This window comes from Euwallacea fornicatus, chromosome 20 (genome assembly GCF_040115645.1).
Source record: "Euwallacea fornicatus isolate EFF26 chromosome 20, ASM4011564v1, whole genome shotgun sequence".
NCBI lineage: Eukaryota > Metazoa > Arthropoda > Insecta > Coleoptera > Curculionidae > Euwallacea > Euwallacea fornicatus.
The window spans coordinates 1,770,968-1,791,404 of record NC_089560.1 but is presented as its reverse complement, the minus strand read 5'-3'; the positions used below and the strand labels follow the sequence as shown (position 1 = coordinate 1,791,404).

At 34.6% G+C, this 20,437-nt stretch overlaps 2 protein-coding genes across 7 annotated transcripts in view; one reads left to right on the top strand and one right to left on the bottom strand.

The window, feature by feature from the left end:
• Window positions 1-20,437, bottom strand: part of zfh1 (Zn finger homeodomain 1) — a 286,194-nt gene that overhangs the window by 112,053 nt on the left and 153,704 nt on the right. The window lies entirely within an intron of this gene.
• Window positions 5,018-5,647, top strand: LOC136345666 (uncharacterized). The gene is made up of 2 exons (XM_066294194.1): window positions 5,018-5,255; window positions 5,481-5,647. Exons 1-2 carry the CDS (start codon window positions 5,018-5,020, stop codon window positions 5,645-5,647), a joined length of 405 nt encoding a protein of 134 aa, XP_066150291.1.

The following is a 20,437-nucleotide window of genomic DNA, read 5'->3' as shown; positions in this document are numbered from 1 at the left end:
TAAGGTCTCCGCATGGGACAACGTATCACCGAGATAACACGTGCGACCTCTTGGGAACACGCATGATAGATGAAGGCAGGTTAAAGAATCATATCCCCGAGACCCAGGTGACCTCCCGATAGCAGCTTCCTTATCTCGAATCTAGTTTATTATACAGAGAGATGTGTGCAGCTTACAAACCAAAGTCTACGTTATATGAATTGGATCAGGGCTATTAGTTAAAAGGGCCACAGTTTAACGACATCGAGTAACTGCCCTTAATTACTTGTAAAATTACCTTGTGGCGCAAAAGATGTTGCCAGCCAGTGCTCGTAACTTCCAGAGAGAAGGAAATAAACCCGTTCCTGGATGGAGCCGCTTCCAGGCAAGATGCGCAAAAATAAATAAGCGCGATTTGAAACGTATTATTGTTTAATTACTGGAAGGGAGTAAGAAATATAGAAAGTTGCTAATTAATTTAGGAAACTCCCAAGGAAGAAGCGTGGATTAATTTCGCCAGTATCTGGTTCGCAATACTTAGTAGTAGCTACGCGGAAATTGTGTTAAAGAAATGAAATTTCATCTTCAGGTTTCGAGAGGAAGTTAGAGCTCGACGTTCAGGTTCTTTTCCTTGAGAAATTTCCTGCTTACGCCGAAAAAAAGCATAATGGATTCCAAGCTTCCAATGCCCTTTCACATGGAAAGTGAAAGTTGGGCGTCCAGGGTAGATCCTGTATCCTGCAAAAGAGCAACGGGTGAATCACAGAGAGGATGTGGCCATTTCCTGGAAAACGTCACTGGCACCCTCATCGGCGATGCGTTACGCTGATCACTTTCCCCTTTTGTGAAATCCAGAAAAAAGAACGAGGTCATCGTTTAATAATAGATTGTGTGACTAATACGTATTGATGGACAATACGGAAACATGTTTATAGATGATGATAGATTGGTAAAAAATATTGTTTCGGAAAATATATTTAATGAAAAACCTATTTTGGTATTAACGAAGGGGTCTAGTAACTAATTAAATTCGTCTAATAAATCTATAAATTAAGAATGTTTCAGACCTGCGAAATAATTAAATCTGAGAAATATATTTTAATTAGAGGTTTTAAAGAGACATATAATTAAAAACCGATAACCTCCAAAATTTATATACATTTGTGTCTTAAAAATACTTTTATTTTTAATTGAAATTAACATGATATCATCCCACAGCGAGATGACTTATTGTCATCTGCATAAACTGTTTTCCTCAGAGTTCTTATTTTATGCCTTCTACGAATTTTTCAAACACTTCCAGAGGCCTATTTCGTGAACACTGAAGATTGTTTTAGGGTGAATTTAAAAATTCATTGTTAAAGTACATTAAACCAAATGACAAATTAGTGGCGCAAATCTATAGGTTGAGTAATCCACACGACTCTTTGACTGGTGAGAAACTGTTTTGGCAAATCTAAAACAAATTTTCACTGTACCCTGCATCCCAAATTAGGGTTGCATGACTTTATCAGTTAAGTCTATAATAAAAGATTTAGACAAATAGTCCATATAAATGCATATTCGCACCAAATTTGTTTCTAAAATACAGGATGTTAATTTTTTTTACGCTTTAAACCTCCATTTTTGGCAAATGAGACACTAATCCATGGCGGCAAAATAGGTAGAAAATAATGTCAAAGGGACAAAGCAACCTTCCGGCCACAAAATGGAGGTAACTATTATATAATTGACAGTCGTGCAGGGGCTGAAATCAGTTCACTTTACCACTCCTGAGAATTTCAAAAATTTTCCTCTCTGCGATTCACTGGACAGTTTTAAAGACATTGAAAACGCCTTTGTTTACTAGGAGATGTCTTTGCGTAAAATAAATTTCAATGTTGACAATGGACATGACAAACTGGCCGACGATCTTCCCGCAAGAACGACTCTTTTTCCAAGGCCAATTTAAAAAAATATATTTCAAAAACTCCGGGAAATGAATGGCGCCAGTCTTTCAGCAATGAACTGAATCTCCTATAAAATGGCTTCCGGGTTTAGAGAGTTAATAATCTCTAGCAAGTCGTCACAAAATTCCACAAGACGCTCAAAATGAAATTCCTGAGTTGTAAGCAAAATCACCGAGCCTTTCGAAAATTCAATTCAAAAAAATATATAGGGTGTCCCAAGATTAAGGTAAAATATTTTAGCAGAGTACTTGATAAGGTAACTAAAGAAATATCCAATAAGGGTTAAAATACCATATATCCTGGTGCTGACAATATTTTAAGATTTGTAAGTAGAACTATGCAGAATCTCCATTCAGATTTGAGAAACAAAACCAATTGATTTACAATGCAAGAAGCAGAGGTGTTACTAAAGGAATTAGTAATGGCAGATGATTGTGTGGTAGCTTAGATCGTATGTGAAAGGCAATAAAAGAATAATAAATATTCTCAACTGCTGAATGGGAGAATCTATCCATACCTTAATGGCTTTTTCTTTTAGTAAGATCTTTCCCCTAAAACCAAATCTATTTTGCTTAATGCTTCCTCATGTGTAACTAAAGTATAATGCCTCAATTTAGCTGGCTGTCGTCGGCATGCACTTTTCCAGTTACTACCTTTCAACGAGATGTCTGTTTAAAAATATAAAACTGCGGCGAAACAATTTTCCAGAGCGAAACTGGCCAACTCTTTCCAGTGGGTGCCAACTCCACAGTCAAAAAAAATCTGTTCAAGGAGCGCTTTGAGTCTCTGGGTAAGTAATTGCAGATTTTGTCCAGTCAAAAGAATAGAAACTACAGCAAATAATGTAGCTGCTGAGACTGAGAGATAAAACTCTGAATGGACGTTAGATAACGAGGAGGTGATCGTCGGAACTTGTCCCACTGGAATCTGAGGACAGGCCGGGGTAAAAACATGTCATTTTTCTAAGCGGTCTTTTTCTTATATAAACTCGACTAAAGTTATTAATACGAACTAACTGGTTATGTCAAAGCCAAGCACTGCCGTCGTTAGAGTCGGAATACTAATCAGGAAAAAGTTCCGGCTCTGCGATTCTTGATTGATATGGACGGGGAATGAGAATAAGGCCAAATTAAACTTCTTCAGGCACCAACCTCCACTTAACTTACATAATTTAGGTATAGAAAAAATTCGATCATAACGTAGGGGGAATCTGGACCTGGGGCCTGGAGGTTGGTATCTTATCACACTTTTTATGTGAGTAATTACGTCGGATGTATCTTGTTTCCCGTGGAAGTTGAATAACCGCGGTATGTCGGAACTTCACAAAATATCAGTAAAAGTCTAAAATCCGTGTGGGTGTTGAAAGATTAGTATGTAAATAGTGAACTTGTTTATGCGTATGGAGGATTTCGTTAGTTCTTCACCCACTCCTGAGTAGGAGAGAAACCTTGAGCAATGAAAAAGCAATCGCCCCGAGCCAATCGGAGGCCTTTTCACCTGTTCAATCGATAACAGGAGGAGCGTTCTAACCATTGCGCTCACCTGCTGCGCCAGGTAAGAGAACGCGCATGAAATGGTCCGCAAACGCCCCGTATAGATCCTCCTCACCTGCGATTTCACCTGCCTCAGGTGGGCGTCGCACCTTACGGCCAATAAAATGCCAGGTTCTAAGGTTATTCCTACAAATCCGGTTTTGCATATCGCCATAAGCTTGTAAGCACGAGAAAGTACTTAAAAGTCGCCAATTGAACATATTAGAACAGCTCCATGTTTGAGCATGATTTGACTGTAAGGATTATTACATAAAGAATGAGAATTGGCTCACTTTCAAGTCTTTTGTTGTTTTAAATTTTGCCCACTCCCTAGAATGTGTCCTACACAGGGGGTCCCAGAAATAATTGCACAAATTAGTGCTAGAAGTTAAAAAATTGAGCGATTTACCTAACTTGCTTCATAGAAAAGTTGCTTGTTTTATCAATTTTCATCGATTTTTCAAGTAATTTCTTTCATTGTGGAAATTGAAAATAAATCTCATAATTTGCCATTCGTTTCTCCCGGCTGCTAGGTGTGGATGTCTACACCAATGACTTAAAAAAAAAAAAAAAATGTAATGAATGTTCATGTGGAAAGTCATGGTCTCTCATTAAATAAGGATTTTCTGTGTTGTAAGAATGCTCGTTTCTTCAATTAAATATACTTCTGTTTGGATATGTTGCCTCGTCGGTGAACAATATTAAAGAATTAAGGATCATGATGTTGCTTTTGACGTAATAAATTGCAGAAATCAATTCTGGTTTGAATACCCTTTGGTAACAAATTTTAAATGGTACGGAAACAGCTTTCCTTTGCTTAGGGAGCTATGTATAAATCCGCTAATAACAATTCAATCTTCTTATTTTTTACCATGACATGTCTGTATTTATAGAGAAAATTGAAATGGCATAGTCTTTAGTTTAATTTGCAACGAAATCATGAAAATTTATACTTAAAACATTCTACTGAGGAACAAGTGAATGGCCATGGAGCCATGACTGTAAATGCAAGTACTAATACAAGTGATGATCCTACATTATACATAGTGTTTTTAATATCAGTTGAAAACCTCACCTATAGAAGATAAATCACGACGTAGAATCAATCACACATTCTTCGGTACTATCCGGTGACGGGGCCCTGTAATCTTTCGAATGTCTAAGCCAGCAGACCAACTGAATATTGCCTCTGTCTGTGTGGAGAAACGACGAATATTTGAAATGTGCAGCCACTCCGCGCAGAGACCGGTACTCGCAGGTGTAAACAAATTCAAACCAGTGGCGCCGATTAAGGGCGCTTTAAATTGAATATTTATTGTCCGTTTGTGGTGTTACATAGTTAAATTAAGTCACTCATAGTTTAATATATATACTTTTCATAAGACTAATTGGCTTTTTGCCGGCCCTTTGAAGATTATTTGGAAAATAAAGTAAATGTGAATTTTGCAGGGACTAGTAGCGATTTTAAAAACAAAGACTTACATGTGCAGTGCCCACGTCTCGTTTTGAATATTTACGGCTGTATAAACACAGAAAACAAGCATAATAATAAACGAAATGACTAAATTATCATTGTCAACGATTTATTGGGTTATTAAGGAAGAAAATGTTATAGACCATAGCTTTGAAAGGAAAGGGACTGCAAGAAAATTTAAACAAATCGATGCCGGGGACATAGATGTTATTCGAAGGGTTATCTACAATTTTTCTAAAGAAAATACGGTACCTATACTAGAAATAATTCGAGAAAAGCTAAAAGACTATTCACATTATAAGTATAATTGCTTGGCAAATTGCGAGCCATTATGATGGGTTGCAGTTTTAAATATAAAAAAAAATGATAATAGAATGGTGGTAATGGATTCACACCGAATAGTTGGTTTGCAGAGATTATATTTACATAAATTTATGGAGTATCGATAATTAGAAATATGTATAGATTATTTAGATGAACCGTGGCTCGACGTTCTTGAAGTGATTAAATATGGTTGGATAAATAATTTTAAAAATTGCTGTTTAGATACTCCATGTTCGAGAGGCAAACGAATTATTATTCTGCGTGCTGGCAGTGAAAATGGATTTGTGCCAAACGGCTTGTTGTTCTCCGCTAAAAATATAAGCCAATCTTCTGCTGATTACCACGAAGATATGACTGCTCAACTATTAGAAAAATGTACCATTGAATAGCCACTACCAAACATCCCCCGTAATTCAGTCATTGTAATGGACGGCGCCCCTTATCATTTCCGGTTTCAAAAAACACCACGAAAGATAAATAAGTCATCAACTTTAAGTGACGTAGTTTTGGAAAATATTCTGTAGTAGTAATAAGTGAATTAGACAATAATGGGGAAAAACTCTATAGCTCATGTTATACAAAAAGAAAAAAGGGTATCATGTGTCTCCTCATGTCTCAATTTCACTGATGATTATGATCTAAGCTGTATTTAAATTTAATTAAAAATTAATGTATACCTACTAAACTCATTTGTTCTAATCATTCAAAAAATATAATTTTTGTTACGTCTATGTTCTGAATTTCTTTGATGTGTATTGGTAAGAAGTTCTTTCCTGGTTTTAACTGATAATAAAAATACTATAGCTACATATGTCATACGAGGTGACACAGAATGAGGGGGTCAATGCTTAGCCACACATTCCTTGGTCATAAATATATCGATTTGTAGTGATACACTTACATGCGAAATTCTTTTTTTCTAGGTATACAGCATCCCAATGTTTCAATTTTTTGTTAAGTTTTGCAGATAGGCCGAAAACAGCTATTTTAAAAGGCGGTTTTCCAGAAATCGAAATAAAAAATTACATTTTTTTGTAACTAATTAAGGCTGGAAATTAAAATTTAATAAGAAAAAAAAAAGTTGCGTAACAAAGAGGGAAATTCACAAAAAAATATATCTTCAAGAGCGAATAAAAAGGTTCTGGAGTATTTAATATTCGATGTACTAGTAATTGACCATTATTCTTGATAATTTTAAAATAATAATCCAAGTCGGATATGCCCCGAAAAGCAGAAAAATTATACCTCCAATTTCGTTGCAATCTATATAGTCGTTTTCGACTTATCTGCAAAAGTTAAAAAAGTCAGTGAGATTTGGAGAGACTCTATCTCCAGGCAGAGACCATATCATATGTAAGTATATCAATATGAATCGATATATTTTTAACCAAGTAATAGGTGATTAAACGTCGACCTCTTCATTCTGAGACATCCTGTATATTTACTGTACGCGCGCATTGACCGGTTATATTCTTTTATTTCTTACCGTTAAAGTTCAAACCTGATATGAGTATTTAACAGCGTTAGAGTTGTGGGTTATTCCTTTGACTCATCTGCTACAATAAACTTTATTTTTGATAAAGTTTTCAAACAACTTTGTTATTTAGCCCTAATTTATGCCATCCGTCAAATGAATTGTAAAGTCCCTGGTTAAATCAATCCACCCACATTTCATGTTATATCAGTTTATGATAGACATTTCGTATGTTTTAGAAACAAATTTAATCTATTACTGTGCGTACAGGGTGATTCAGATTTTAAGCGAGAAAATTTAATAGGGCAGGCGATTGAACTTAGAGCTTCGGTGTCCAAATATAGAGTTTTAAACTTTCAAAATTCTTCCCACTTTATATTTATACTGTCTATAGTTTTAGAGCTACAGTGGTGGACAAAAGTATTGGCCCACCATTTATTTCTTGAAATAGAGCTTTATATCTCATAAATAGAAAAGATATCTGTCATACGGATAATGTTACATCATACCTTCAACCTTTAACTATATATTTGATATAAGTTTAAATTTAAAACGTTAATGTGGAAAATATTTTATTGCAAAGAAGAGTAACTCGTAATTTTACGCGGACAATAGTATTGGCACAATGACATAAAAGAATGGTACTAAAGTAGAATTAATATTTTGTCGATAGACTTTTCATTTTCATAACCTTCTGAAGTTGTCTTTGCATAGAGTAGACTAATTTTCGAGTATATTGTTCATTTATAGAATTCCATTCTTGAAGAATATCTTTAAGTCGGTTTTTATTCGAAAAATTGAGCGTTCTGATGCTTTTCTGCTAAGTCGTTCCATAAATTCTCGATCGGATTCATGTCTGGTGAGTGAGGGGGAGTAGCTAATTAATGGGGAACCCGGTTAACTATCCATTATTCAACGACATAAGCCGTGTGCTTTGGATCGTTATCCTGTTGGAAGGAGTAATCATTAAATATATTCAGCTTTTCGGTGCTCCGTCTTAAATTATTATGTAAAATGTTTAAATAAACTATTTTGTCCATTATTTCGTCGATAAACATCAAATTTCCGACACCTTCTGCAGCCCTTCGGCCCCAAATGGACACACTGCTTCCCCCATGCATAACGATTGGCCTCAAATTTTTAACATCAAGCTCAGTACTTTGATTTTTACACACTAAAGACTTTCCGTCTCAATGAAAAATGTTGAATTTGCTCTCGTCTGAAAAAATAACTTATTCCCAGAATTCGTTTGATCGATTTACATATTGATTTGCAAAATGTAACTGCTTCCTCTGATTTATTTGACTGATGTACTGTTTTCTCGTAGCAACTTTAGCTCTCTAATCGGCCCTATGCAACATTCTTCGAACAGTTTTCGCAGAAACGTCTTTATCTTCATGGCTTTTTAATGTAGACGTAATTTCCAAAGCTGAAGTATGAGGATTTATCTTAATCTGTTTAATAATTTGTCTCACTTCTCTGGCTGACAGCTTTGGTGGCCGACCAGATCGTGGCATATTTTTAAAACCACTGCAGTTTTTAAATCGTTTGATAATGTAGGTTAACTAAACGACTTTCTTCCACTACATTTGCCATTTAGGAATACGATTTTCTAAATCACTATAAATTAAGAATTATTTTTGGTCCGGACTCTGTGGTTTCTTTACCTTTACGATCCATTTTACTACTAACAACAATCTACAATGCAGACTGATATTCAAACGAAGGTCTTGTATTTGATATTTAGTGACATAAATATACAAATAACGCTTTGCAAATGTGTTTTATTTTTCAATATAGTCAAATAGATAGAAATACTTGGAAGAAAGTATCAACAGCGCCAGTACTTTTCCCCCTTAAAATTGCGAGTTACTCCTGTGTTTGCAATAAAATATTTTCCATATTTGCGCTTTAATTTGTACTTTGATCAGAATTAAAGTTAAAAGGTCAAGGTGTAATGTAACATTATCCGTGTGATACATACTCTTTTTATTTATAGATAAAAGGTTCTACTTAAAAATATATATGCTGTGCCAATACTTTTGTCCATCACTGTATACAAATCAAATTTTGAGCATATCCGTTGTTTTAGGATGTACATATATGTAATCAGACATTCCAAGTTATCAGCGCTGATAAAACAAGGAACTTAGGTAGATTTTTTTGTATCTCGGTAAGGCGTAGGGTTCAAATGGATTTTTCGTACGCGAAACCCCACCTAGTAGCAATTTTAGGTCTGTAAATTCAGAAATTGGGAGATTTATTCCCCATTTACAAAATTAAAAAAAATTCTTTGCCACCCTGTAAAATGAGAATAATTAGCTTTTGCGTAAGGTAAATTTAGTAAATCTTTTTTTTTTTACCTTCTGGTATTCATGTGTACCTTTGCGTATGGTGCACGTTGTATTTGCATCATCACCTGTAAGGAAATGTAACTTCCAAATCTACTTTATCTTCACAAATTCTCTGCGTCGAGTGATCAAATGATCAGTTCCTGCTTGTATTGATTTTATTATTTGACTCACCTACGGGAAAGCACGTGCCTGTGCACTGACATCAACAAAGTAATTATTATAAACTGCTAAACACATCAATGAGCTTATTTAAGGCACGTAAACATCTTAAAGACGGAAACAAAGCGGTACTCAGAAAGCTGTGCACACGTGGACCACACTGTTTCCTTTCAAGTTATTTAACGGACAATTAGTTCTTTTGAGTGAAACAGATTTAAACGCCTGCTCGGGAAATTACTTTGATAGATTCCTCCAACCAAGAGACGATGGCATTTCCTAGGTGATTTCTTTAAGGTTTTCCATGTTTTGAATTGTCAAGAATTCGAAGAACATGCTTCTCGAGAGTCTTCAATGGAGTCAATACAGAATCCTAGATCGCGTTCTTGAAGATCATCATATTATGTCATATCTCCTAGTGTCTTAGATTTCTTTTAGGTATTGAATTTAGTGAGTGCTGCGAAACCGTTTTTGGAGGTCTTAATTTGTGTCATTGAGGAAAAATATCAAGACTCGATTTTCTTTCGATGAGGACTTACACAGGATGTTCGGAAAGATCACGTCACAAATTTTATGGGTCATAGAGAAGGTTAAAATAATGTTAGTTCTTCATATGAAAAAATCCTATGAGGCTTCGTTATCAATTTATTCGCTCTCAAGGTAAAAAGTTCAAAATAGTTCTTTTGTTGCAAATTTTATACAAATATCATGGTGACAATGGAAGTTGGCGCCTTAAATAATTCATATTCGTGTTTATTTTCACGTGTAAACAGATGTTTCATATGTTTTCCTTCTATAGAATTCAAAATTCCTCACTTAGACTGATTCATTTTTTTTGTTGGCTTGTCGAAATCAGTATTTTTTTCATAGCTTGATTTTTTCATAATTTTCTTACAAAAAAGATGTATCCTGCTTTAACTGATATCTTGTACTGTTTTAGAGAAAATCGCATTTTATTATTAACATGCGCCCATACAATCCAACAATTTGAAATCAAATAAAATAGCAGTTTATTATAAAAAATAATATGTATTGCAGCTAAAGTTATCAAAAATATTCATATCAACATTCAAAATCATCAATATGAGTTATTTTAGTAATATTTTGGAGTTTAGCAACGAGGAGTATGCAGATATATGTACATCTCATGTTTGGACTTGCATAAGGTAATGCTGTCGGAGCTCCTCTGTTGCAGTCCAAGGTGGTCATATCAAGCATTCTTAACAAGTTTAGCTAAAATACATACCATTTTTTATAATAAACTTTCATTTTAATTGATTTCAAATTGTTGACATGTATGGTGTATGTTGATAATAAAATGCGATTTTCTCAATAGCAGTACAAGATATCGATTAAAGTAAGGCTTGCTCATTTCTAGAAAAATTATGAAAAAATCAAGTTACGAAAAAAAATATTGATTCCGTCACTTCAGTAAAAAATGAATGCGTTAAAATTATAAATTTTGACTTCTTTGTATAAGGAACGATTCTGAGTAATTAAACCTTTTAATTTCAATATGATCATTTTTTAAAAGTAATGGCAAAAATACATTTTTCAACTTCTTGGTTTAATAGCGAATAACTTGGTAACAAAGGCTGCTAGGTCTTTTTTATATATGAAGTATTAGCATTATTTTAACCGCGTCTATAACCACTTGAGTTCATGACATGATCTTTCCGAACACTCTGTATACAGGGCCTCTATCCGTATCTTGAAAACTATGACTAGAAAAAAGTTGAAATTTGAATACCACACTGAAGCGAAAGTGATCTATTGCCTGAAAATATTTTCAGGAAATACCACTTCTTGTTATACTGGAAAGGTATGTCAACTCGCTTATTTTATATGGAACACCTAATATACTATATCAAATTTATATTCTGTGCAATATTAAGAACATTCTTCATGTATAATGTTCTATGTTTAAGTTTTACGGTTTTCGAGATATTCAGAATTTTACCAGAAAAATGACAGTTGCTGCCATTAAGGTATTTCCTAATAATTCGCAAATAGTTAAGTATTTTTCAATGAAATTTTGCGGTGTTCTACAAAATAGTTTATTATCCTTGGATCAGTGAGTTAAATTTTTTCAATGAATACATATTTATCATAAAAATTAAGTAAAGTACTCTTTTAATTCAATTGTCCATACCTAAACCCAACCGTTTTTACTTTATTAAAAAAAAAAATTATTTTACTTTTGAAGTATGGCGGCGTCCGTAAATTATACAAAAGAATATTTTTTCAATATGTCTGTTATTTATGATGAATATAACAAATTATTAACCAGAACATGACATGCATTTGATATTAAATATCTAGAAAAAACGAAACCATGACGAAAAGTCCTCAAACGCTTAATGGATAATTTTACAATTAGCGGATCTGTTCAAACATCTTACAGAAAAACAAGTTTATTGTTGATGACGATATAATGGAAACTTCAATTTGTGAATTGTTAGAAAATGCATTAAAACTGCAACTGTCAATTTTGTTTGGAAAATTCTAAATATCTCAAAAACCGTTAAACTGAAGTATGGAATTTTATACATGGAAAATGTTCATGAGTTTCCCCGGAGACGAAATTTTTTATAATACACAGGGTGTCCTATTTAAAGTAAGCGAGTTAGTATTCATTTCCGGTATAACCAGAAGTGCATTTTCTTGAAAATATTTTTAAGCAATAAATCACCTCTACTTTAGTATGATACCCAAAATTCGACTTGTTCCTAGTGATAGTTTTCCAGGTGCTGATGGAGGACCGTATTCGCCGGACACCTTGTATAGCCACTTCGTTTCTTTAAAGTTGCAGCGTTTCGTGACAAAAAATGAGCTGGATAGGTCTCGAATAGTGTAATCGAATGGATCATATTCACGATCATCACCATTTCAAAGGGGTGTCAGATTAGCCAACTTCCGGTCGCCCAAGAACCTCTAAAACATTATGAATTTTTGGAGATCAATGTCATTCCGGTTGGGTGCAAGTTAACATTTGGCTGTAAATTGATAAACCAATTTCGCTCTAAATGAACAGTGAGTGAAACTAATCGAACTATAGCAGCTTTCGCATCAGGAGGAAAAAACGAGCCAACCTGTCTCAATTTCGGGGGGCGATAATCGGAATTTAATGGCGCGGTATAAAAACAATCACACCGCTCTGGAGTGTTAATTTAGGTGTTTGGGAAGTGGAGTAATGATGACGTCATTAAAACGAAATTACGCCCACATTGTGTTCGAATATGGGGTCTTCATGGCATAAGAATTGTCCTGATAAAAACTAGTAGTTTTAAGGCCTCACGATCTCTATTTATGGCACATATTTCCTAATAAATAATCATTAAAAACACGTGTGTTTCTACTCGCTGGGAGTATAATTACACAAAACGTCAACAAGTGCTCCCATTAAGGAAAAACAAAAAAAAACGACCGACTCATCGGTGCAGTTCACACGAAAGCAAATTAACGTATGAGGCCATTAATAACTTCTTGGCTTAATTAGTGATAAAGTGCTCATAAAACGCCATATATGGAGTGTATTTGCGACGTGAATGTATTACTATTCTTAATTGAAACAAACGTGGAATAGCACTAAAGGGAAATCGAAGATATTCGATCAATCGAACCCCAATTTGTCAGCATTGAAAGTAAATCAGATAGTAAATGCCCTAGTCGGGAGCCGTACTTACACATGTAACGTTAAGCGTATTCAGCTCTAATGCCAGACAAGCAGCCAGCGCGGAACACGGGTCTTGACATTAATTACCTATATCCGTGTTCCAGGGCGATTGAACACAACCTGTCAATTAGACAGCATTAGTTTGGACTGCATTGATCTCCTCCGCTTTCCAGGATTCGAGGTACACTGCAGCCGTAATTGCACCAGCTAAAATCCCCTATAGATGATTATAATTGCGTTGTCTAACCTTCGCACTGACGGCCACATTTTCCCCCGAAAAAAGGCAATTTTGGATTCAGCAAGTAACGTTGATAATAAATTACCTTTTGAAAGTTTTCAATATGCGGGAGAGCAGTTAGAGTAATTAGGATACCTATAATTAAAGCAAAAGAACATTTGAGTTGCCATTAAGGAAACCCGCTTCACCCTTTCTTTTTCGGGCCCTCTCGGTTTTCTTTTGCTCCCTCCGTTTATTTCTAATTGCCGTGGCGGAAAGTTAAAAAGAAATAATGTTTCTAATTAAAGGAGCCGGCTTGAAGAGGACTCGATATTAAAGGTCAGGAAGGATTCTTATCATCGGATCTTCAAATTTGTTTACGTCTGAAGAACAATTTTATCAAAAAAGACCATCGATTAACTAATCAAGAGTGGCCCAAATTCGCCCGTTAGTGGAGGTGAAAGATGGTTATTCCTCAGTTGGGGACAAAGAAGTTAAAACGTTTCTTCCGTGCGGAGCTGGCCAGATATAAAAGCTGTTGATGCGGGTCATTTCCCTCAAAAATAAAAAAATATAGTTTATTGAATAACTCTAATCCAACGTAAATTCACTTCAAAGAACGACATAATTGTTTTTCGGCGAATTCAGTGGGGAAAGCAGCTGCCACGTTAAAGGGCACTACTTCTTACAACACATAAATCGCAATCGATCCCCAACCCCCGATAAGCGATTAATAAATTTCTAATGTGAGGTGTAGTGGGGTAAGTCCGGACCGGCCTCTGTTAAATTTCGATTTACACTAATACGTATATTTTGTTATTTATACAAGCATCTATTCTTTTTAATCAACGGCATCCCGGGTTATTGCTATTTAATTAAAATAAGCGAAAACTTCAAATTTTCATCATAAAATTCAATATTAAAGAAAATTGTAAACAAAAGTCTATTGCTTAGCACCTACCCCGACAACGGGGCAATAGTAGACACCCCGATGTAAGATGCTTTGACGTCGTACAGCATAGGTCAATGGACAAGGGCAGAATTAGTAATAATTTAGCTGCAAATTGCTTTTTACCGCATTTAAAGGCTAGTTTAGTGTACAAGTTACACACTCTTCGACAAAACAAGAATTTTTTTTTAATTAAAAGGTAAAAAGTGTAAAAATTAGAGAAATAAGTTACAAAATGGTGTATTATATACTTAATAATTTCATTTCGTAAAAGGTTTTATGTAAAAAATTAATTATTAATTGTTGTTTTGTAGATTAATGAGCGTTACTAATCTTCGTCAACACATGTCTCGCATTCACATTGCTTCTTCCTCGAATTTCTGTTACAATTGTCACACACCCACTGTATGCAACTAACGCGTTAAATTCATTATCGATGGTCAATATAAAGTCGAAAGTCGCATTTGCAGTTGCTACACAAGTCATTGTCGTTATCAACATTATCACAATTGTGCTTGATGGGTTTCTTCATTCTGCTTTTTTATGCTTTCTGCTTTGGCTGCTTGTCTCTAATTAACCTTTCTTTAGCCTCTTCGACAGTTATTACTTCCGCTCCCGTCGCTATCTGTTTCTTTTTCTTTCCTGCATTTGACCAAATATTTGATGTTACTGCGGTCGAACATGCACTTACCCCGTGTATAAATATTTTCGGAATACGAGTAGACCACTGCTTTTCTCAAAAAAATATTGGGAAACAATCTGCGATTCTTTTTTCAAACGTAAATTTCAATCAAAAATTTGATGTTTCACTGATAAACGAGGCACTTTAATCGGGATTCCGAATTTGTGCATAGACCTTCGTTAAAGTGTAACCTAACTAATTTATTTACACAGGGAAAACCCAGAAATGATGCACTTCATATATGTCGTTGGATTGAAATCACTATTAACTAATTACATTTTTAGTTTTATTATAACAGAGGCAATGCGGTAACGCACTTACCCCACTGCACCTGTTAAGCTTTCACATCTACACTCCATACTACACTCATTTTATGATATCAGAACATTTTGTGTGGAAAAATATAATTTGATCGGTCATAGCAAATATTTGTAACTTCCATGGGGTAAAGAATTTTTTAAGCGGGCAATTACGAAGTGAATCCGAAAATTGTGATGGTAATTTTCATACCCAAAAAAAACATCTTCCATAGACGAAAAAAATGAAATTCTAGCTGAAACAAAGGTCCTCCAGGAAGCTGATTGAATTGAATCTATTAATTGCGTGTAATTTTCAACTTTGAACACTTTAGGCCACATTATTAATTTGCGCACTTCAGGCTAATTTCGATAGAAACGTTTAAATAAAGCACAGGTGAGATTTTTGGTTTCCATGGAAACTAGCTTGATATTTAAGTCAACAGCATTTTAATACTTTCGTTGTTAAGAGAGCTTTATTTTAAGGGAAATCGGATGTTCAAAAAATTGGGTGTTGAAAATTATCTTGCATCTTGACAAAAACTGAATTATTTCAAAAACTGTTAGAGTTAGACATCATAAACCTAAATACAACTTAATTTCATTTTAATGGTTGAGTTAAAAAATAATATAATATACAGGGGTTCCCATTTTAAAAAAATGCAACTTTGATCAATTACATGTGTTTGGGACACTCTGTATACTTTGAAAATAATTTTAAAATGTAGCTCTAGTTAGTCTGTATACACCTCAAAAAAGAAACAGTTAAAAAATCTCTTGGATTTGTCATGAAATTCCGAAGCGTTACTTGTGGCCCACCCTGTATATATTTACACTCACAATAATGTGGGAAATCAGGGGAAATAATTTTTTTTTTAATATCTAATTTCCCGTAATGTTGACCCGTAAAATTGGCTTCCTCCCTATTCAACGGAGATAGCAAGTCTTACTGTAAAAGAAGTTTATCAAGCACCTTGACAAGAAGCTTCCCTTAGGAACTAACAATTCGTTGGGAACCTGGTGAATTGCGCCTTGTTAAAATTCTTCTTTTTCAAAGGGGATACCTTCGTAAAAAGCATATAAAGGGTGTTTAAAAAATACACAGAATTATTTAAGGGGGTGATTTTATTAGGTAATTTTATGGAAAAAAACATTTATAAATAAAAGTTCGGAAATGAATTGTTTCTAATTTACAGAGTGTAAATTTTTTTTAATGATCGTTTTTGAAAAACGTGTCAAAAGTCTTTTGACCGATTTTTTTTAAATTTGATAGCCTTGTTTGTAGCAATAAGAGGCTGATTTGGCCTTAACCAGATTAAAATTATTAAGTCCAGTTACATCAGTCACCCTTTAATCCAAATTTATTGACAAAAAAATGTACGCCAGGGACTTTAATTAAATTTCGATATTTTGCTGACATGAAATAACTAAAAACACAAATTCCTTGTTTCTTAAATTTTCATCGTATCTTGCTTCGATTACAAGATAAAAAATAAAAACCATTTTATTGCATATCCGTTTGTCATACAAAGACATTTTCGAAAAATTGAAGGGTTTATTCCCTTATTTTCTAAGAATATTTTGTTCTTTGATGATTTAAAAAAATAACAAGAATCGGTCAAAAGATATTTGAATTATTTTACAAAAATCGATGTTTGAAAAAAAATTAACACCCTGTATCTTGTTAACAACACATTTACGAACTTAAGTTTATAAAAAGTTATTTTATAAAATGACTCGATCACTCCCTTAAATATTACCGCGTCTTTTTTAAACACCCTGTACCTAACAATAACCTTTCAGAGCTATTATAGTAATGGGTAACTGGCCGTCAAGTCCAAGACACATTAAAGCACATTCTTTCAAAGCTATGCTGAAAAACTTGTATGACGTGTAGCGTCCCTGATTTCCTACTGGCCAAACAATAAAATACCATTGGTACTGCAAGATGGCGTAAATAGATTTTGAATTACTGATCATCTTTCAACGTTATGACATAATTCTCAATATTCCTTAACGCTTCCTGATCTTGGACATCCTGTATCATTTAACGCGTACATTTAATAGATTCAAAGTTCGAATCGAAAAGTCACGATATTACATTTTTAAATCGAATTAAAACCTTTCCTGAAAATTAAAAGTTAATAATCTCTATGGTCCATAAATCAATAACCCTATAGTGTAAAGGTCACTATAATTCCAGATAAACTGTCAGAAAGGTTTGAGAGGGAGGCTCCCTTTGGTTTCAGGTTACTACTGAAAATGAATAACAGTCCACCGAAGCGTCACTGAAATTAAATTGCATTTTTTTTGGGAACGTCAAGACATATAAAATGTTTTGATTTATGACACCTCTTGAGGAGGCCCATTGTTGTCGACGGGCGAGGAATCACGGGGAGTACAATTAGGTAGATAAATGTAAAAAGTGGAATAATTAAAGAGTACAAAGCTTCAAATTTATCACATTAAAAATGGAGTTCGGACCTGTGACGAGCGAAGAAAGTAAAACAAAAGGACGCGATTGTGAAGGGTTGACGCTGGTTTCTAAATGGTGACCAAAAACAATGAGCCCCTTTTATTGTTTTTGATGAAATGCTTATTAGCACGTAAAAAAATCGAGGTTTTTGTTACTTAACTCCCTCGTAAGTAATTAAAATTAACGATATGAGATATCGGAAAAAAACTTGCAAAACAACCTCACCCTTCCTGATTTCTAGGCCTGGAACCGTAGCAAATAAACCGATTTATTTTTATGGCATTGAGCCCTGTCAGGCTTCTCTAGGGTTATTCATGTTTCTGATATGGATGTTTTAACCCCCCCACAGGAAAATAATTTACAATCAATGTTCCAACCGAAAAGAACATTTAGGCTAAAAAATTCAAAACTTTAAACATGGATACTTTATTCACAATCGAAACCACATCAATCACGTGAATAATTGTTTTGAGAGTTTTGGATGAAGTATGGCTTCCCTGTCGATGAATTGTTGATGAACAGTTATAAACCTTGAGGCATCAACGTTAATGCTTCTCAGACTTTTCGCCTTCGATAGCGCCATCGTCATGAACGACATTTCACACCTGGTCAGTAGAAAGCAATTTCACAGCATACCTGATCAGAATTTCGTTCTAATTAGTCCTAATTTAATTGAAGCTCAATTTTCATAAAAAAAACGTAAAATTTAGGCAATATGCTATAAAATCCTACTCAAAATTCAAACCTAACCGGCTCCTTAAAACGGTGAAAAATAAAGTCCTAAAATTTTATTACACGTTGCATTCGGAGGTTATGTTCCACGTTTAGTGTAGTATTACTTTTACAATTTACAGAATACGACCAGTAAAATTTATTGCTTTACCTTTACGGCCCTTGAAATTCCCTAACTGCCATCCTTCTGGAATCTGCAATCTGTACTTTTAAGGAAATTATCTTGTTTTATTGTTTGCCAAAGCCCTAACTAATTATATTAGGAGGTTTTTGAATCCCGTTTGGTTGATCTCAGTTTATTACACAATTTCATCAGTTCAAACTAATCTACCGAAAGAAGTAACTTTCTCCGCGAAACTAACAGTTCATAGATTCGATGAAATCCAAGGGAAACGGAAGGACAACAAAATACAGGGCGTTCCAGGAAAAAGTGTCCACCTTGAATATCTTTTCTGCTGTTTGTGAAAAAAAACGGTAACACACGAGAAGCTTGATGGGGAGGGGGATCGTTTGGTGAAAAAGTTGTTTTTGAAATGTCATCTCCCTATCCCTCGGACCCGCCTCTTTGAAATTTTTAAATTAAAAGAAGGGTTTCGTTGTATCTCATGTGAAAAGTAATTTTACTCTCTACACGATCGAGCTTTTATTTCTTTATTTTTTTATGTCGGTTTTGTAGAAATTGAACAAAAACCAAATAGCCTGATTTTAACCATTTTTACTGATACTCTATTTATTTTATCGTAATAAATGTTAAAAGTTACTTCCATTGACTTCCATGCACATATACAGTTGATCCTAAACTTTGTTCCTGAAACGTCCCCATAAGAAAAAATCCAGGGGATTAAGATCAAGGGATCTCGCGGGCCACGCCATTGGACTTCTGCTGCCAATTCATCTTCCAGGGAAATTTTCGTCTAGAAATTATTGGACAACTGCTGTGTACTGTGGAGGCGCTCCATCTTGTTGGAAAACAAATTCTAGTTCTAAGAGGCGGGAATCTGTTTCAAGCATTTCAGTTGTCCACGGAAATATGGCGTGTTGTTGAAATTGTAGATAGTTTTCTATATTTAAGTTTCCAGAAATGAAAAATGGTCCAGCAATGTGATCACCCAAAGTCGTTATCCAATCGTTCAATTTTTGAAATTGTTGGGTATGCAGTGTCTCGGGACAATTGAGGAATATTGCCACTCCAGTAAGGACAGTTGTGTCTGGTAACTTCACCATTAAAATAGAACGAAGATTCAATGGAAAATGTTGTATTGTGCAACAAAGGCCTGTTTTAATGTTACTAAATAATTCGCAGAATTCCAATCGACGGTCGAAATCAAGCTCATTTAATTCCTGTACTAGTTTTATGACGTAAGGATGGAATTTTAATTGTTTCAAAATTTTATGAACAATATTATAAACACCGGACTCCTCAGCAATCTGTTAAACAGATGTTCCGTCGTTCGTTTGAACATGTTCCAGGATCCCGATTTGCACTTCATTACCTTTTATTGAGCAGACAACTTCTTATTTTTTCATACTAAGGAACTAATCTTGTTCAATTTCATTAGCAACTTAGATATCAAAAACACTAAGAGCAGAGAAAAATATCAATAAATTATTCCTCCAAAAAAATTAGAGTTCTACACTTTTCAATGAAATGTTGTAAATGTCATTGTTACTGTTACATTTGAGACGTCGACACGTTTTAAATCTAATTGTATGTTTTTTGCATCCATTACAATAACATTCATGGTTAAAATCAAGGTATTTGGTTTTTGTTTAATTTCTACCAGACCGACGTGTAAAAATAAAAAATAACGGCTGCACCACATGGAGAACAAAACTACCTTACAAACGAGGTATAACAAAACCCCTTTTCCAATTTGAAAATTTCAAAGCGGTGGTGTGCAGGGGTAGAGAGGTAAAAGTTCGAAAACAACATTTTTACCAAATGATGCTTGCGTCCCTATCAAAGTTGACGAACTTTAACGGTTTTTTTTTCCAACAAACAACAAAAAACATATTAAGGGTGGACCCTTTTCCCTCAGATACCCTGTATACTCTTCCGTAAAAGATGTCTGCATTGAAAAAGGAATCACCGGAATCGCTTTAAATAGATTCCCTTGTAAAGTCGTGATTCGCCAGGCAATATAATAGCTCTTAGCCCCGAAAAGTT

What these genes read in the sequence shown, in the direction of transcription:
- LOC136345666 (XM_066294194.1), top strand. Translation starts at nt 5,018, where the DNA reads ATGACTAAATTATCATTGTCAACGATTTATTGGGTTATTAAGGAAGAA. An exon ending in GTATAATTGCTTGGCAAATT is followed by an intron (nt 5,256 to 5,480) that starts GCGAGCCATTAT and finishes ATTGCTGTTTAG; the next exon opens with ATACTCCATGTTCGAGAGGC.